The following is a 17169-nucleotide window of genomic DNA, read 5'->3' as shown; positions in this document are numbered from 1 at the left end:
TGGGACTTTTGTTGCATTTAGGGGAGCTAACGTCTCATTCAGGGGAGCGGAGCCCCACCTGGCTCCCCCCTAAATTCGTTAAACACTGTATAGCCACAAAACATGGTTAAAACAATCATTTTGATATCATGGATGGTCAGTCCTGGCATTCATCTGAGAGCGATTACATTTCTCTAGGCCCATCCCTCAGCTTTATATATAAATAGTTACCTAGCAAGTTAAGCATAGATTGTAAAGTTAGCTAGCCAGCATTGAAACTTTAGTACTAGCAAACTAGCTATCTACTACATTTCCACAACACAAAATGTACAATATCCCCATACACCAATACACTGTGGTATGTGTAGAGTGGGTGTGCTAGCAATGCGTTTGTGTGTGTGTGTGTGTGTGTGTGTGTGTGTGTGTGTGTGTGTGTGTGTGTGTGTGTGTGTGTGTGTGTGTGTGTCTTTTCACAGTCCATGTTGTTCGATACTATAGTTTGATCTGTTTTTTAAATCAGATTTTACTGCTTCCATGAGTTAGTTGATGTGGAATAGAGTTCCATGTAGTCATGACTCTATGTAGTCCTGTGTGTTTTCTGGACTCAGGGACTGTGAAGAGACCTCTAGTGGCATGTCATGTGGGGTATGCATGACTGTCTGAGCTGTGTGACAGTCGTTTGAAGAGACATCTCGGTGCTTTCGACATGTTAATACCTCTCACAAAGACCAGTAATGATGCAGTCAATCCTCTTCTACTTTGAGCCAAGAGAGATTGACCTGCGTGTCATTGATGTTAGCTCTCCGTATACATTAAGGGCCACTTAAGGGCCACCAAGCAGTTTAGTCTACTCAACTTTCTCAATCTCCACATTGTTCATACAACATTTAGATCAAATCAAATTGTATTAGTCACATGTGCCAAATACCGCTTCCTTACGAGTCCTTAACCAACAATGCAGTTATAAAAAATACAGATAAGAATAAGAGATAAAAGTAAGAAGTAATTAAAGAGCAGCAGTGAAATAACAATAGCGAGACAATATACAGAGGGGTACCGATACAGAGTCAATGTGCAGGGGCACCGGTTATTTGAGGTAGTATGTACAGTATAATTTATTTGATTAAAACACAGGGTCTATATACAGTAGCGGTACATGGATAAAATCACTGGGGAAGCCATAAACAACAGCCATATTCCAACCCATGTGTTGTGATAATTGCATTGTTTGCTCTATAACCTGTTAGTTCATATGCCTTGTGGCCAGTGATATATAGGCCCAAGGCCGAGACAATAAGAATAATACATTCAACCACACCTTTTTTTCATCACAAAACCGGAGAGCAACTTCTGTCAGGTGAAGTCCACAAAGCATAGCCTATTGCATATAACAAACAGTTACATGACCTACAGCATGGTCAAGATAATGTGTCCGACATTTTCGGACTACACCTTACAGTGAGTTACCGCAAGTCACAAAGTCACAGTTGAATTCACTCCAAAAATAATAGTCTTTTTTTTTTTTTAGCAAGGGAGGCCAAATGCCTGCCGGCTTCCCGTGCATTCAATGCTAGGGGCTGCAAAAATGTCATACTCTTTATGACCAGACATGATCACATAGATGGCCTACACATACAGCGACAGAGGGGCGCTGTTTCGCTCGACTCAGATGCTTTCTCAAGTGAGATACAAATGATGAAAACACAGAGAGACGAAAGATACATTTTTTTATATGCTTTTTTTGTCTCTGTGTGTTGGCCATCTATCTGATGCTGTCTAGTCACAAAGAGTATGACATTGTTGCCGCCCATAGCATTGAATGCACGGGAAGCCAGCAAGCATTTTGCCTCCCTTGATAAAAAAAAAATAAAATAATAGTCAATCAAATTATGATAATGCCCTTTTAATGTAAGAGCTGGGAGAAAGTTTTGGCCTTCCATGGTGACATCACTATGTGGTAAATGAGTTAATAGATCAATAACAGATATTTCAAAATATCTCTGCCAATAACAGCTCATTTTCACTTTTCCTCTTCCCAGTACCAGTCCCACTCCCAGACAGTCCTGGCAAAATTCTTGATTGAGAAATTTCTCTTTGCTAAGTAGCTATTTTTCTTTCTTTTTGACCATTTGCATTGAAAACAGTCACAGTCAGATGCTTAATTGTTATCCAGAAATGATTTGATATTGAGATAAAAGTGGCTGCATTGGACCTTTGAACCACAACTATGTGAGAAAATCTGTTCTGTAAACACAAAATATATATAAATATATCACTTTCTTTTTGTAGGGTTTGTCAAATCATTTATACACACGTGTTCCTGTAAGTGCTTGTCACGTGTGCTCCGTCACCAGGCTGGTCGTTATGGTGCACACCGGTCACCATCGTGACGCTCACCTGGACTCCATCACATGTCACTCCCTTTGGTTCCTTCCCCAGGCGTCATTGTTTCTGTTTCTTGTCTGTGTGCTGTTCCTTGTTTTGTATTATGTTTTGTTCATTTATTCATTTAAATGATTCACTCCCTGAACTTGCTTCCTGACTCCCAGCACACTCGTTACAGTGCTCAATTACCACAGAAACAACAAGAAAGATGGAGTAAGGAATTTATTTATTGTGAAAGACATCTGTGAAAAATGTAGACAATTAAATAAATGATCTTGCTGTGTGTGTGTGTGTTGTGGGCTTGCCTAGTCCATGCCACTGTTTGACCAGTTCGTTGGGTGTATTGACCATGTCAGTCCAGTGCTGAAGCTGAGGCCCCCTGGCATACATGAATGGCCCCAGCACCACCACACCTACTGGGGTAAGGCCTGATCCAATCAGCTCCAAGGTCAGACTGGTCTGGTCGAGCTGAGAGGGGCGAAGCTTAAAGGTCATCTTGTGGTTGAAGCCAGGGTCAGCTCCACTACAAACCACAGGCGTCCGTCTGGATTTAACTACCCGAGTGTGGATCTGTAGGCTCACCTGGAAACACATGCCTGAAAACAAAATAAACACAATCACACTTGAGAACACACCAGGGGCCTGTTGCACAAAACTAGGATAAGGGATTAAGCCAGGATATCTTGGTGATCCTGGCTCAATTGATCCGTAATCCGGTTGCACTAAAGATGGATAGGGGGCAGGAGGATATGTTATGGTATAAATTACCATGGAGATTTATTCTGTGGAGCTAGCCTGCTCCAGACCAGGCTAAATTCCAGGATCTATTTAATCTCATCCCTAATGTCAGTCAGCAGTCACCACAAATGGAAACCAATAGTTATTTCACTGCTCACTATACATTGTTATCACATATAACTAGACCCACTGTTATTATTTAAACGTTTGTGATCATTCATTTCAATGATTTTGGATAAAAAATGATTTTTAGATGTTGCTATCATTAGATAATTTACAGTTTCCCATAGACTATAAGGCTATATATAAAATGATAGAATATTAGGGCCACAGAGGGGAAAAAAACACAAGTCATAATATTGTAACCAGTTGTTTTAAAGGAGGACAGTTGTTAAAATGACAGGTGTGGGGCATTTCGTGAAATTGTACTTCAGTATGGTTTCATAAACAAAGACATGCTGATGTGCCAGAATATTAAGTATCACATTGTCATAAGTATCAAAACTGTAAGAACAATATGTAGCTTTTCTGCAGAAAGAACCAGCCTCATAAATTTATGACTTTATCCTTTTTCTTCAGTGTGGCCCTAGTACTCTGTCATATAAACAAATACACATTCCATATGAATATAAAAACACAATGTGTAACATTATGTTCCTTTATTGAATAAGGACAAAACAAAGCAGGTAAACCATCAGCTCCTTTCGAAACTGAAGTCACAGTGACTCTACAAGATGGAAAGCACAGAATCCAAGCATATTATACAAAATGATACATACACATTCAAAGGTCTGTATATAACACACCCTGCATGTCTGCACACTAAAATAAATGCAGGACAAATCCATACACATCAACTGAACAGACAAATGAATGGATGCAGTAGCCTCCCTGCAGCCTTGTATTACACACAGTATACCGCACAAACATCATAAGAGGCCAAATTCGTCAAAAAACGAACCCAAAAAAACCCAAATTCCTCTGCCACCGCAGGACATATTTAACCAAAATTGAAAGCACACATACTAACTAAAATAATTCAACACATATTGGTCCCTCAGCAGCCGACCACTGTCGTCATCAGGGAAGATTGCCGGATTGTCCCAGTCCATGGCTGGTGAAGGCCCCACAATATATGCTTGTGCTTTGTTAAATATTAGTCAGGGACCATACCATTCTGCAGAATGTTCTTGTATTTGATTTTGACCTGCTGCCATGTCCGTTTTGGCCCGTTCATGTTTAATACACACACACACACACACACACACACACACACACACACACACACACACACACACATTTAATGGAGTCACACTGCAAAAAAATTACTTGGTATTTTTGTCTTGTTTTCAGTAAAAATATCAAAAAATGTATCATAGCTTTATACAGTGTGATGGAGTTACTTTACACAATTTCACTCATATCTGCAGTGCATTTCAATAAAAAATTTAACCGTTTCATAATTACAGTACAACTGCATTTTTGGAGATTAAATATTTGAATTGTAATTGTGATGTTTCAGCGGAGCGGTGAGTGTGTAATTGTGCACTACTTACGCATTCAGGCGGTCTGCAATACTTTGCCACGCTTTTTCTCTTTGCTTTATCACATTGGCGGTGTTGCCTTTCTTCTTAATTATATCTTTTACCTCCTCGTATGCCTCCATGAGGATTTGTGCTTCCGACGGGGAAAAGTACGCGGCTCTAGTTGCCATGGTAAATCAGTTAATCTGTGATCTGTGGCGGGGTCTATTTGAGTGAGCCGTGAGCGCGCACCTATCCAGGATTGGTTTCACCTGGCTTAATGAATCCGTGTCTGCTCATCCTGGCTTGGTCTTTGTGCAACCAATTAAGCCTGGACGCACATGTTTTGGCTTCATTGAGCTCAGCTGAGTCATTTATCCCGGATGTCTTAATTCTACTTTTGTGCAACAGGCCCCTGATAACAGAACACACACATGTATGCAGACACTAACCTGTGTCAGTGTGTATCTGCAGGCTGCGGGCTCTCAGTATGACCACAGTGAGGCGTTGTAGAGACGGACTATAGTTCAGAGACACCTGAATATCACCAAGACCTGAACACTGACAGAGAGAAAAAAAAGAGCTACTTACTGCAGGTTGTGTGTGTGTGTGTGTGTGTGTCTATGTGTGTGTGTGTGTGTGTACCTGCATTTCGTCCTTAGTCTCTAGGTCTCTCCAGAGCAGCCTGCCCCCCTCCCCCAGCTCCCCTTCAATAGGGAACAGAACCCTGCCCACCGCATGGTGCCTGCCTCCCTGATCCACACTCAACACGTACACACTGAGCACACTCTCAGATACACACACACTCGATACCTGGAGAGAGAGAGAAAGAGAGAGAGAGAGAGAGAGAGAGAGAGATTGGGGGGTGAGTTTGTCTAGTGGGAGTTAAAGGAACCAATTTAGTGTGTTTGTGTGTGTACCTGGAACACAAAGCTGTCGTTGAACTCAGGGTCGCGACCCCTGCATCGGGCCCTGGCCTTGTGTCGGCGACGGTCGTCAGGGAGAAGTCGCAGTTCTGCCAGTGTGTCGTTACTATAGAAACATGTTGGCAAGTTTCTCAGGCGGAGCAGCGAGACATAAAGCTGTTCGTTGTCATGGCGATAGGCCACTGAGAAGCACAGTTGCACAGCACGACCAGGAGGGGGTGACACCTCACTGACATCAGGGACCCAGTACAGACCTGCCCTTACACTACCTACTGGATACCAGCCTAGAGAGGAAGAAGTAGCACAAAGTAGCCCAATTAGTGGGAGTGGGTGATATGCGAGACATACAGACAGTGTTGCCCTCCCCTCCTCCTAACCTACTCCCTACTGTGAGAGATCCACGATGGGTGTTGCTGAGGTCCTTCCGTCCCTCTTCCTCCCCCTCCTCGCTCCTGAGAGTTGGTTTAAATCGGGGCGGCAGAAAGAATGGGATCTCATCTGGCCTATCACAGAGAGAGGCACAGAAAATTATCATAACATCTACAAATAACACAGTGGCTTTGGTCATGTTCCTATGCTCAGACGTTGCCGACATATCCCAGACCTATTTTAGGTATCAGCTGACCACTATGTTATCTGGTGTTACCAGAGCTATCTGGTTACCATTCCCACTGTCCCTACCTACTATCTAGCGAAACCACAGCCAAGGGAACGGGCTTGGCGGAATCAGCATGTTACCATATGTTACCAGAGCTATCTGGTGCCTGACGGCACAGTCGATGGTGTGGCACACAACCATTGGTTAACGCATGCAACGTCTGAGCAGGGGAACACGACCATTATCTAACATATTGCTCTCTTTCTTTATACACATATAGATTGTGTTCCCCTGCATGCATCAACTAATGGTTGCGTGCCACGTCATCGACTGTGTCATCGACTGTGTCATCGACTGACAGATTGGTATAACATATGATGTGGTTAGCGGATACTAAAAATACTTATCAAGCGTTGTAAGATCTGGCATGTGTCAGCAACACCTGGGCAGAGGAACATACTCCAACACACACACACGCACACATTTAGGGGCTGTGACCTGACACTCACCTGTACCTGGGTCTCTGATTGGTCAGGAGAATTGGAGTGGTGCACGCTGGGAAGGGGGCTATCATGGTGACCATTTCCTGGTATTGTCTTTGGCCGCACCTCCTCCACAGGAAGTAGACAGATACACCAATCAGAAGCAAGAGGAAGAGTCCCAAAGACAGACCAACAGCCTTCAACATTGTTGGATCTGAAATACAGTGCCTTCAGAAAGCATTCATACCCCTTTGGTACTGTCACGCCCTGACCTTAGCGATCCTTTAAATTCTCTATTTGGTAGGTCAGGGTATGACTAGGGTGGGAAATCTATGTTTATATTTCTTTGTTAGCCTTTGTATGTTTGTATGGTTCCCAATCAGAGGCAGCTGTCTATCGTTGTCTCTGATTGGGGATCATACTTAGGCAGCCCTTTTCCCACCTTCTGTTGGGGGATCTTGTCTTTGTGTGTTGCATGTGTTTGCACTCCTAGCTTTACATTCGGTGAGTTGTTTATTGTTTTTGGTGGAACATTAATAGAGAAAAGGTACGCCTCCCACGCTGCACCTTGGTCTTCATTTAACGACAGACGTAACACTGTGACACAGAATAATCTGCTGCCAATGACTGGAACGAATTGCACAAAACTTTGCTGAAGTTGGAGACTTTTTTTCTCCCTCACTAACTTTAAACATCAGCTATCTGAGCAGCTAACCGATCGCTGCAGCTGTACACAGCCCATCTGTTAATAGCCCATTCAATCTACCTACCTCATCCCCATATTGTTTTTATTTACTTTTCTGCTCTTTTGCACACCAGTATTTCTACTTGCACATCATCATCTGCACATCTATCACTCCAGTGTAAATTTGCTAAATTGTACTTGCTTCGCTACTATGGCCTATTTATTGCCTTACCTCCTCACGCCATTTGCACACACTCTATATATATATATATATATATATATATATATACTTTTTTCTATTGTGTTATTGACTGTACGTTTGTTTATTCCATGTGTAACTCTGTGTTGTATGTGTCAAACTGCTTTGCTTCATGTTGGCCAGGTCGCAGTTGTAAATGAGAACTTGTTCTCAACTGGCCTACCTGGTTAAATAAAAAAAAATGTATACAAAAATAAATCAAGGGGTATGAACACTTTCTGAGTTGTATGTCTGTTTGCCTGTCAATCTCCTCTGCCTGGCAAAATTCTGCACAATAATATAAGTTGTATTCTTCACATCTATAAACAATTATTTCTGAGTAAAAAAGTGAACTTCAGATGAAGGTGAAGGGAAGGAAACAGAGGGTGAATTGGGTTCTCTCCAGTATTTTTACTCACCAGCCATGTCTCTCTCCCTTTGTTTCTTGACCCTTCAGTCATTACACCGTCATTACCCTCCACATTATTCCTCTCTTTCTGCTTTGCTCTTTTCCCCTCCTACAGAACCGGAGGTTCAGGTAGGAATAAGTTGAATGTAAGTCAAGGTAGTGTTCCAGTGTGTTCCCGTACACAGTTCCAGTCTGGAAACCAGGTGGTATTGAATGTAAGATACAGCTGTTGCCTTCCCACCCCTAGCTTCAGGACTCTGGGCCTCACAGACTCAAGGCCACACGCACGCACGCACGAACACACACACACACACATACACACACACACACACACACACACACAGGCAACATAATTTTAACCCATTCAGTAAATTCATATACATTTTATTTGGGCCATGGGGAAAATGTTTAACTTTTCACCTGAGCAATAGTCATTGCACACAAACATGCACTCATGCACCAACAAACTGATTCTCTGCACAGGGATTGGTCAGTCTGAGAGAGCAGAGCTACAGCTAATGAGATGACAAGATGCTTATCCTTAGGGCTAAGACTAACGCTACAGCTAACACACATGCGCACACACACGCGCACGCACGCGCGCACACACACACACACACACACACACTTAGCCACCTGGCCTACATCTTGGGGTCAGAGAGAGAGAGGAAGGGAATGTGAACAGACTATCTGAAAGAGTTTAATAGAAGAATAGAGCAAGAGAGCAACATTGAGAGAGGAGACTTTAAGTGAGGGCTCATCATGGATTTAGTATTGATCTAGGGGTGAAAAAGAGTTGGTGTTAGAATTAAATGTAGTCTGCTGTCAGTTGTGGATGAGAAAAGGATCCGAGTACAACAGGTGCACTTATAAAGGTAAGAAACAATACTCAACCTGTGTGGGTGCGTGTGTGGATCCTAGTGTTGGGAAAGAGTAAGTGTTCATGAGTACAGTGTCAGTTTCCGGGACCCAGATTAAACCTACTCCTAGGAATAGGTTTATTCTGGGTGTGGGAAACCGGCTCATAGCATTTCTAAATTGAGTTCAGCTTGGGCAAGAGAGACAGGGGAGAGAAGGGATGTGGCGTTTAGCAAGGAGTCTGACTGAGTTTCCCAAAGCTTCTCAGCCATCTGCAGGGTTTAACAGACTCACACACACACACACACTGACTGGGATATACATAGGATGGGATCAGCGTAGGGAGCGTGGCTGTGTGGCTTTGTGTTTTTAAAAAAAATGTTCATTGCTAACTCAATAATAGGATTCAAAGAGCTAAATTTACTCTAATTGTTTCCCAGGAGTCTATTATTGTTCTCCTCTTTATTCTCTCTCTCTTTGTCTCTCCCTCCATTGAAGGGAGAGAGAGTAAGAGAGACAGAAGGGAGGAAGAATTGGTTACCTGTGAGGGCTAAAGGCTCTCTTAACTTTAGCTCAATCCCACGTTTTACAAAATAATCTGGACCCTGTAATCTTATTACCGAAGGCTAATCTGGACTGTGTGTGTGTGTGTGTTACCAGAGACGAAGAGAAGAGTGGGGCGCATCTCATAGGAAGGTTTTATGGAGGAAGAGAGAGGGAGAGGAGGGAAAGAAAGAAAGATTAAATATTTTTTTCTGCAGTTTCTTCAAGACAAGACAACCTGAGCAGAACAAACAACCAGGCCACAGCTGGAAGATCAATTGATCCCTTATTCCTATTTGTCAGTGTTGTTGTCATGGCGAGGCACTGGCGTCTGTCATCGGAGGGCTTCCCCCCTGTCAGCGGCCATTTTGGATCAACAGGCGGACTCAGGACGGAGAGAAAAGAAGAGGAAGAGGAGGAACGCTCACCCATCTACTCCCTCTCCAAGAGCTCCATGGACGTAGTCATGGCAACCAAACACCCGCATCTGCGAGACCCGGCATGGGCAAAACTGGAGCTGAGACGGAGCGCCAGCCAAAATACACAGTCCTCCACAAACACACACACACCAAAACTCACAACCCTACAGCAATACATACAACAACCCACACCCTCACACTCACAGACGTCTCAAAACATACACGGGCACGGATCTCCCCTTAGTAACGAGCGTGTGGCGCGTTGGAGTATGTGTAGCACCAGTGTGTGTAGCAGTGTTAGCACACCAGAGACGGTCATATGGAAGGGAGGGAGTATGACTGAGGAGAACCCGTGCATCATGTACTCCGCTCGCTACTCCAGACTGGCTTCAGAGTCTCAGAGTTCCATACAAACACCTGCTACACCCTCACCTTTCACCTCACCCCTAAACACACCCACTCAGAGCCCAACCCTACACACACGTCACAACCTACCCCAACTCCAATACAGACCGTCACCCCTTACCGCAGAAACACCCTGTCAAACGCACACACCCTCACCTATGTCCTCACCCCTACCTATAATGTTACCACTACCCTCACCCCTATCTATAACCTCACCTCTACCCTCACCTCTAGCTGTAATATCATGCCTACCCTCACCCCTATCTATAACCTCACCTCTACCCTCACCTCCAGCTGTAATATCATGCCTACCCTCACCCCTATCTGTAACCTCACCTCTACCCTCACCTCCAGCTGTAATATCATGCCTACCCTCATCCCTGACACCTAAAGGATGCCAACCAAATCCTTACACAGACGAGGCCTGTTCCCCCCACAAGCATCCCTCTTCCCCCTTTCCCTCTCCTTCCTGTAGAGCTCAGGGTGTGGAAGGTCTGGAGGAGAGGGGCAGCATTGAGCAGGTCCCACCCCAACCAGGGTGCACCCCTGTGGGGATGTACTATGTAGAGAAGCCCCCTATCCTGAGCCCCAGACCCAGACCTAACAACAACACACCTCCCTTGGGTGTTTGCTTGGGCATCCCTGTACAGCAGCAAGAAGTGGAGATGGACCCTCGGGTGTTTTTCCCCAGCCCACCTGCTCACCTGGCATTGTCATGGTCACCGAGGCTCACCTGTCCGTCTGGCCGAGGTCAGATATCGGCAGGTTTAGTTTCCTCCCTCAGCGACTCACAATTGGACGGCTGCCCCCGCTGCTCCTGTAACTCTGCCTATTCAGGGGTCATGAACTTGATGACATCATTACCCCAGGGGTCAAGGTTCAGGGAGGAGGGGACAATGACATCACAGAGGGAGCTGGTGGAGGTCGGGGTGCAGGCGGGGTCACCTCAAGGGTCAAGGTTAAACTGTAGATCCCTCCAGAGCTCCCTAAAGGATTATGGGTCAGACACTAATCTGGGGTCTCCCCCTCGGTCCAACTCCATCATGGGCTACAACACTTATCTAGGTTCACAGTCCATCTTGGGGTCCCCTCCGGGGTCAAGGTTGAACCTGAGGTCATCGCTAGGTTCCCACTCCAACCTTGTGTCGCCCTCTTCCAGTATGTTCCCTCTGGACATCCCCAGAGAGGGGTGGGAGGAGAAGTTAGAGTGGGAGGACAGCATCTCTGCTCCACTGGGGGAGATGGGGAGGAGGAGATCCTGTCTGAAGGTGGTGGTACAGGAGGAGGAGAGGAGGAGAAGTGGAGAATGGGATCACAGCAAGAGGAGGAGTAGTATGAAGCAGGTGCAGTGGGATGAAGACGGGATGACCTGGGATGTTTATGGAGCCTCTCTGGACCCCGTGGAACTCAGCTCGGCCATACAGGTATGTCTGTCGGTGTGGTCTGTGGAGGTGTGCGTGTTAACCGTACGTAGCTCAGCGGCCATACAGGTGTGTGTTTGTGTTAAGTCTGTGGTGTGTATAGCTCGACTATTCAGGTGATGGTTTCTACATGTCAATCTACACTATATATACAAAAGTATGTGGACACCACTTCAAATGAATGGATTTGGCTATTTCAGCCACACCGTTACTGACATGTGCATAAAATTGAGCACACAGCCATGCGATCTCCATAGACAAACATTGCCAGCAGGATGGCCTTACTGAAGAGCTCAGTGACTTTCAACATGGCACCTCCATAGGGTGTCACCTTTCCTACAAGTTAGTTTGTCAAATTTCTGCCCTGCTAGAGTTGCACCGGTCAACTGTAAGTGCTGTTATTGTGAAGTGGAAACTTCCAGGAGCAACAACGCAAAGTGGTAGGCCACACAAGCTCACACAACGGGACAGCCGAGTGCTGAAGTGCGTAGCTCGTAAAAATCATCTGTCCTCGGTTGCAACACTCACTACCAAGTTCCAAACTGCCTCTGGAAGCAACGTCAGGACTAGAACTGTCCATCAGTAGCTTCATGAAATGGGTTTCCATGGCCAAGCTTAAGATCACCATGCACAATGCCCAGCGTCGGCTGGAGAGGTGAAATGCTTGCCGTCGTTGGACTCACTGAGCAGTGAAAACACATTCTCTGAAGTGATGAATCACGCTTCACCATCTGGTAGTCCGAAGGACAAATCTGAGTTTGGCAGGTTCCAGGAGATTGCTATCTGCCCCAATGCATAGTGCCAACTGTAAAGTTTGGTGGAGGCGGAATAATGGTCTGGGACTGTTTATCATGGTTTGGGCTTGGCCCCTTAGTTCCAGTGAAGGGTAATCTTAACGCTACAGCATTCTAGATGATTCTATGCTTCTAACTTTGTGGCAACAGTTTGGGGAAGGCCCTTTCTTGTTCAGCATGACAATGCCCCTGTGCACAAGGCAAGGTACATACAGAATTGGTTTGTCTAAATTGATGTGGAAGAACTTAACTGGCCTGCACAGAGCCCTGACCTCAACCCCATCGAACACCTTTGGGATGAATTGCCCATCCTCACTACTGCTCTTGTGGCTGAATGGAAGCAAGTCCCTGCAGCAATGTTTCAACATCTAGTGGAAAGCCTTCCCAGAAAAGTGGAGTCTGTTATTGCAGCAAAGAGGGGACCAACTCCGTATTAATGCCCATGATTTTGGAATGAGATATTCGACGACCAGGTGTCCACATACTTTTGGTAATGTAGTGTATTGTTCTATATTTATCTACAGTGCCTTGCGAAAGTATTCGGCCCCCTTGAACTTTGCGACCTTTTGCCACATTTCAGGCTTCAAACATAAAGATATAAAACTGTATTTTTTTGTGAAGAATCAACAACAAGTGGGACACAATCATGAAGTGGAATGACATTTATTGGATATTTCAAACTTTTTAACAAATCAAAAACTGAAAAATTGGGCGTGCAAAATTATTCAGCCCCCTTAAGTTAATACTTTGTAGCGCCACCTTTTGCTGCGATTACAGCTGTAAGTCGCTTGGGGTATGTCTCTATCAGTTTTGCACATCGAGAGACTGACATTTTTTCCCATTCCTCCTTGCAAAACAGCTCGAGCTCAGTGAGGTTGGATGGAGAGCATTTGTGAACAGCAGTTTTCAGTTCTTTCCACAGATTCTCGATTGGATTCAGGTCTGGACTTTGACTTGGCCATTCTAACACCTGGATATGTTTATTTTTGAACCATTCCATTGTAGATTTTGCTTTATGTTTTGGATCATTGTCTTGTTGGAAGACAAATCTCCGTCCCAGTCTCAGGTCTTTTGCAGACTCCATCAGGTTTTCTTCCAGAATGGTCCTGTATTTGGCTCTATCCATCTTCCCATCAATTTTAACCATCTTCCCTGTCCCTGCTGAAGAAAAGCAGGCCCAAACCATGATGCTGCCACCACCATGTTTGACAGTGGGGATGGTGTGTTAAGCTGTGTTGCTTTTACGCCAAACATAACGTTTTGCATTGTTGCCAAAAAGTTCCATTTTGGTTTCATCTGACCAGAGCACCTTCTTCCACATGTTTGGTGTGTCTCCCAGGTGGCTTGTGGCAAACTTTAAATGACACTTTTTATGGATATCTTTAAGAAATGGCTTTCTTCTTGCCACTCTTCCATAAAGGCCAGATTTGTGCAATATACGACTGATTGTTGTCCTATGGACAGAGTCTCCCACCTCAGCTGTAGATCTCTGCAGTTCATCCAGAGTGATCATGGGCCTCTTGGCTGCATCTCTGATCAGTCTTCTCCTTGTATGAGCTGAAAGTTTAGAGGGACGGCCAGGTCTTGGTAGATTTGCAGTGGTCTGATACTCCTTCCATTTCAATATTATCGCTTGCACAGTGCTCCTTGGGATGTTTAAAGCTTGGGAAATCTTTTTGTATCCAAATCCGGCTTTAAACTTCTTCACAACAGTGTCTCGGACCTGCCTGGTGTGTTCCTTGTTCTTCATGATGCTCTCTGCGCTTTTAACGGACCTCTGAGACTATCACAGTGCAGGTGCATTTATACGGAGACTTGATTACACACAGGTGGATTGTATTTATCATCATTAGTCATTTAGGTCAACATTGGATCATTCAGAGATCCTCACTGAACTTCTGGAGAGAGTTTGCTGCACTGAAAGTAAAGGGGCTGAATAATTTTGCACGCCCAATTTTTCAGTGTTTGATTTGTTAAAAAAGTTTGAAATATCCAATAAATGTTCCACTTCATGATTGTGTCTCACTTGTTGTTGATTCTTCACAAAAAAATACAGTTTTATATCTTTATGTTTGAAGCCTGAAATGTGGCAAAAGGTCGCAAAGTTCAAGGGGGTCAAATACTTTCGCAAGGCACTGTATATATTCATCATTTTTTACATGTTAACTGTTGTTTCTCTGACCTTATCTTATTATATCATACAGAAACACATGCAGCTCAAGACCAGGACAGACAACACAAACACAGAAGCCACTCCCAAAACCAAACCGAAGACTAAAAGCAAATCAAGGGTTAAGATCATTTCTAAAACCAAGAACAAAACCCCTCTCATGGAAACCACTACCCCGTCAACCCCTGTTATGACAACCAAGAGCAAGACCGCTTCCATGGAAACCACTACCCTGTCAACCCCTGTCAATACCAAAAGAAAGACCACTGCCATGGCAACTTCCCCAATGGCATTATCGATTAATACCGTGGCGACTGCTGCCATTGAGACTGAGGCTGACACCAAAGGAGAGGGAGAGAGAGAGGGAGTCGGAGAGGGAGAAAAAGAGGGAGAAGGAGAACAGAGACAGAGAGAACCAGAGGGAGAGGTAAAGGTAGAGAGGGAGGAAGAAGGAAAGTTAGAGGGAGATAGCGAGGGAGGAGTAGATGGAAAGGGAAAGGGAGGAGGACAGAGGGAGGGAGGACTGAAGGGGGAAGAGACAGAGGAAAAGGGGACACCTGTGCTGTCTCGTAAGTCGTCATGTGGTGCGAGTGGGCAGAGCAGGAAGAAGAGTGGAGGAGTGATGAAGTCACTGAAGCGATGTGTTCGCTCCTCAAACCCCAATGAATGACACTGGAAGAACACTGAGAAGGTGGACATGATCACATTATAAGACTAACCAATGACTGTATGGGACTAACACTGGAGGTTGGCGGGGTGCAGGGTGCAGTCTAAAGTGGGGTGCAGTCTAAAGTGCAAATGAGGCATCTGAATAACACTAACACTGGACTCCCTACTGCTGTGTTGTAGTTTTTGACTACTTGATATAAAATTGATATGTTAGTATTCAAATATATCTGCCAGTAGGTGAAAAATATGTTGGGTTGGAAAGGATACTACTCCAGTTCAGGTTTGCAATAACATCTACAGTTGAAGTCGGAAGTTTACATACACCTTCGCCAAATACATTTAAACTCAGTTTTTCATAATTCCTGACAATTAATCCTAGTAAAAATTCCCTGTCTTAGGTCAGTTAGGATCACCACTTTATTTTAAGAATGTGAAATGTCAGAATATTAGTAGAGAGAATGTTTTATTTCAGATTTGATTTCTTTCATCACATTCCCAGTGGGTAAGAAGTTTAAATACACTCGATTAGTATTTGGTAGCATTGCCTTTAAATTGTTAAACTTGGGTCAAACGTTTCGGGTAGCCTTCCACAAGCTTCCAAAATAAGTTGGGTGAATTTTAGCCCATTCCTCCTGGCAGAGCTGGTGTAATTGAGTCAGGTTTGAAGGCCTCCTTGCTCACACACGCTTTTTCAGTTCTGCCCACAAATATTCTATAGGATTGAGGTCAGGGCTTTGTGATGGCCACTCCAAAACCTTGACTTTGGTATCCTTAAGCCATTTTGCCACAACGTTTGAAGTCTGCTTGGGGTCATTGTCCATTTGGAAGACCTATTTGCAACCAAGCTTTAACTTCCTGAATGATGTCTTGAGATTATGGCCAAACAGTTTTTTTTTTTGTTGAATCAGACCAGAGGAAAAAGTACAAAAAGTACACTCTTTTTCATGGCGGTTTTGGAGCAGGGACTTCTTCCTTGCTGAGCGACCTTTCAGGTTATGTCGATATAGGACTCGTTTTACTGTGGATATAGATACTTTTGTACCCGTTTCCTCCAGCATCTTCACAAGGGCCTTTGCTGTTGTTCTGGGATTGATTTTCACATTTTGTACCAAAGTATATTCATCTCTAGGAGACAGAAACGCGTCTCCTTCTTGAGCAGTATGACAGCTGCGTGGTCCCATGGTGTTTATACTTGTGTACTATTGTTTGTACAGATGAACGTGGTACCTTCAGGCATTTGAACATTACTCCCAAGGATGAACCAGACTTGTGGAGGTCTACAATTTGTTTTCTGAGGTCTTGGCTGATTTCTTTTGATTTTCCCATAATGTCAAGAAAAGAGGAACTGAGTTTGAAGGTAGGCCTTGAAATACATCTACAGGTACACCTCCAATTGACTCAAATTATGTAAATTAGCCTATCAGAAGCTTCTAAAGCCATGACATCATTTTCTGGAATTTTCCAAACTGTTTAAAGGCACAGTCAACTTAGTGCATGTAAACTTCTGACCCACTGGAATTGTGATACAGTGAATTATAAGTGAAATGACTTGTGTCATGCACAAAGTAGAAGTCCTAGCCAACTTACCGAAACTATAGTTTGTTAACAAGAAATTTGTGGAGTGGTTGAAAAAGCGAGTTTTAATGACTCCAACCTGAGTGTATGTAAACTTCCGACTTCAACTGTAGGTCCAGGATCCCATAAAAAACAACCCTTAATGTCAATATGTGTTACTGCCTGCCTGCACTGCATTACAGTAAGCATGGATATGTGAATGTGTGGATGCCATGGATTATTGTAAATAATCTCCAATAGGAAAAAAATGTAATGTATTAAAATATCCTGTCAAAACATTCACTGATGTTACTTTCATATGCATTCTTTGTGTATGTGACAAATAAAATGTGATTTGATTTGTACTTTGCAG

The 17169-nt window shown here is 44.1% G+C and overlaps 2 protein-coding genes and 1 long non-coding RNA gene across 3 annotated transcripts; 1 reads left to right on the top strand and 2 right to left on the bottom strand.

Annotated features, from left to right (window-relative positions):
- Nucleotides 1-2573: 2573 nt before the first annotated feature.
- syt15 (synaptotagmin XV) lies at nucleotides 2574-8256 on the bottom strand. Its single transcript, XM_021575681.3, has 7 exons — nucleotides 7974-8256; nucleotides 6659-6845; nucleotides 5933-6054; nucleotides 5546-5835; nucleotides 5271-5438; nucleotides 5078-5186; nucleotides 2574-2960 (listed from the first exon to the last, which is right to left on the bottom strand). The coding sequence occupies exons 1-7, from the start codon at nucleotides 7978-7980 to the stop codon at nucleotides 2626-2628; spliced, it is 1218 nt and encodes a 405-aa protein (XP_021431356.3). The 5' UTR covers nucleotides 7981-8256; the 3' UTR covers nucleotides 2574-2625.
- On the bottom strand, nucleotides 3745-5044 carry LOC149974410 (uncharacterized). The gene is made up of 2 exons (XR_016489349.1): nucleotides 4659-5044; nucleotides 3745-4312 (listed from the first exon to the last, which is right to left on the bottom strand). It is a non-coding gene; the product is annotated as an uncharacterized LOC149974410 (long non-coding RNA).
- A 368-nt stretch (nucleotides 8257-8624) lies between the features above and the next one.
- On the top strand, nucleotides 8625-17089 carry LOC149974409 (uncharacterized). Its single transcript, XM_090212325.1, has 2 exons — nucleotides 8625-11612; nucleotides 14608-17089. Exons 1-2 carry the CDS (start codon nucleotides 9678-9680, stop codon nucleotides 15241-15243), a joined length of 2571 nt encoding a protein of 856 aa, XP_090068451.1. The 5' UTR covers nucleotides 8625-9677; the 3' UTR covers nucleotides 15244-17089.
- Nucleotides 17090-17169: the final 80 nt, after the last annotated feature.

This window comes from Oncorhynchus mykiss, chromosome 20, assembly GCF_057628025.1.
Source record: "Oncorhynchus mykiss isolate SJ-2025 chromosome 20, ASM5762802v1, whole genome shotgun sequence".
In the NCBI taxonomy this organism is placed as follows: Eukaryota; Metazoa; Chordata; class Actinopteri; order Salmoniformes; family Salmonidae; genus Oncorhynchus; species Oncorhynchus mykiss.
This window is presented reverse-complemented; position numbering and strand designations above follow the sequence as displayed.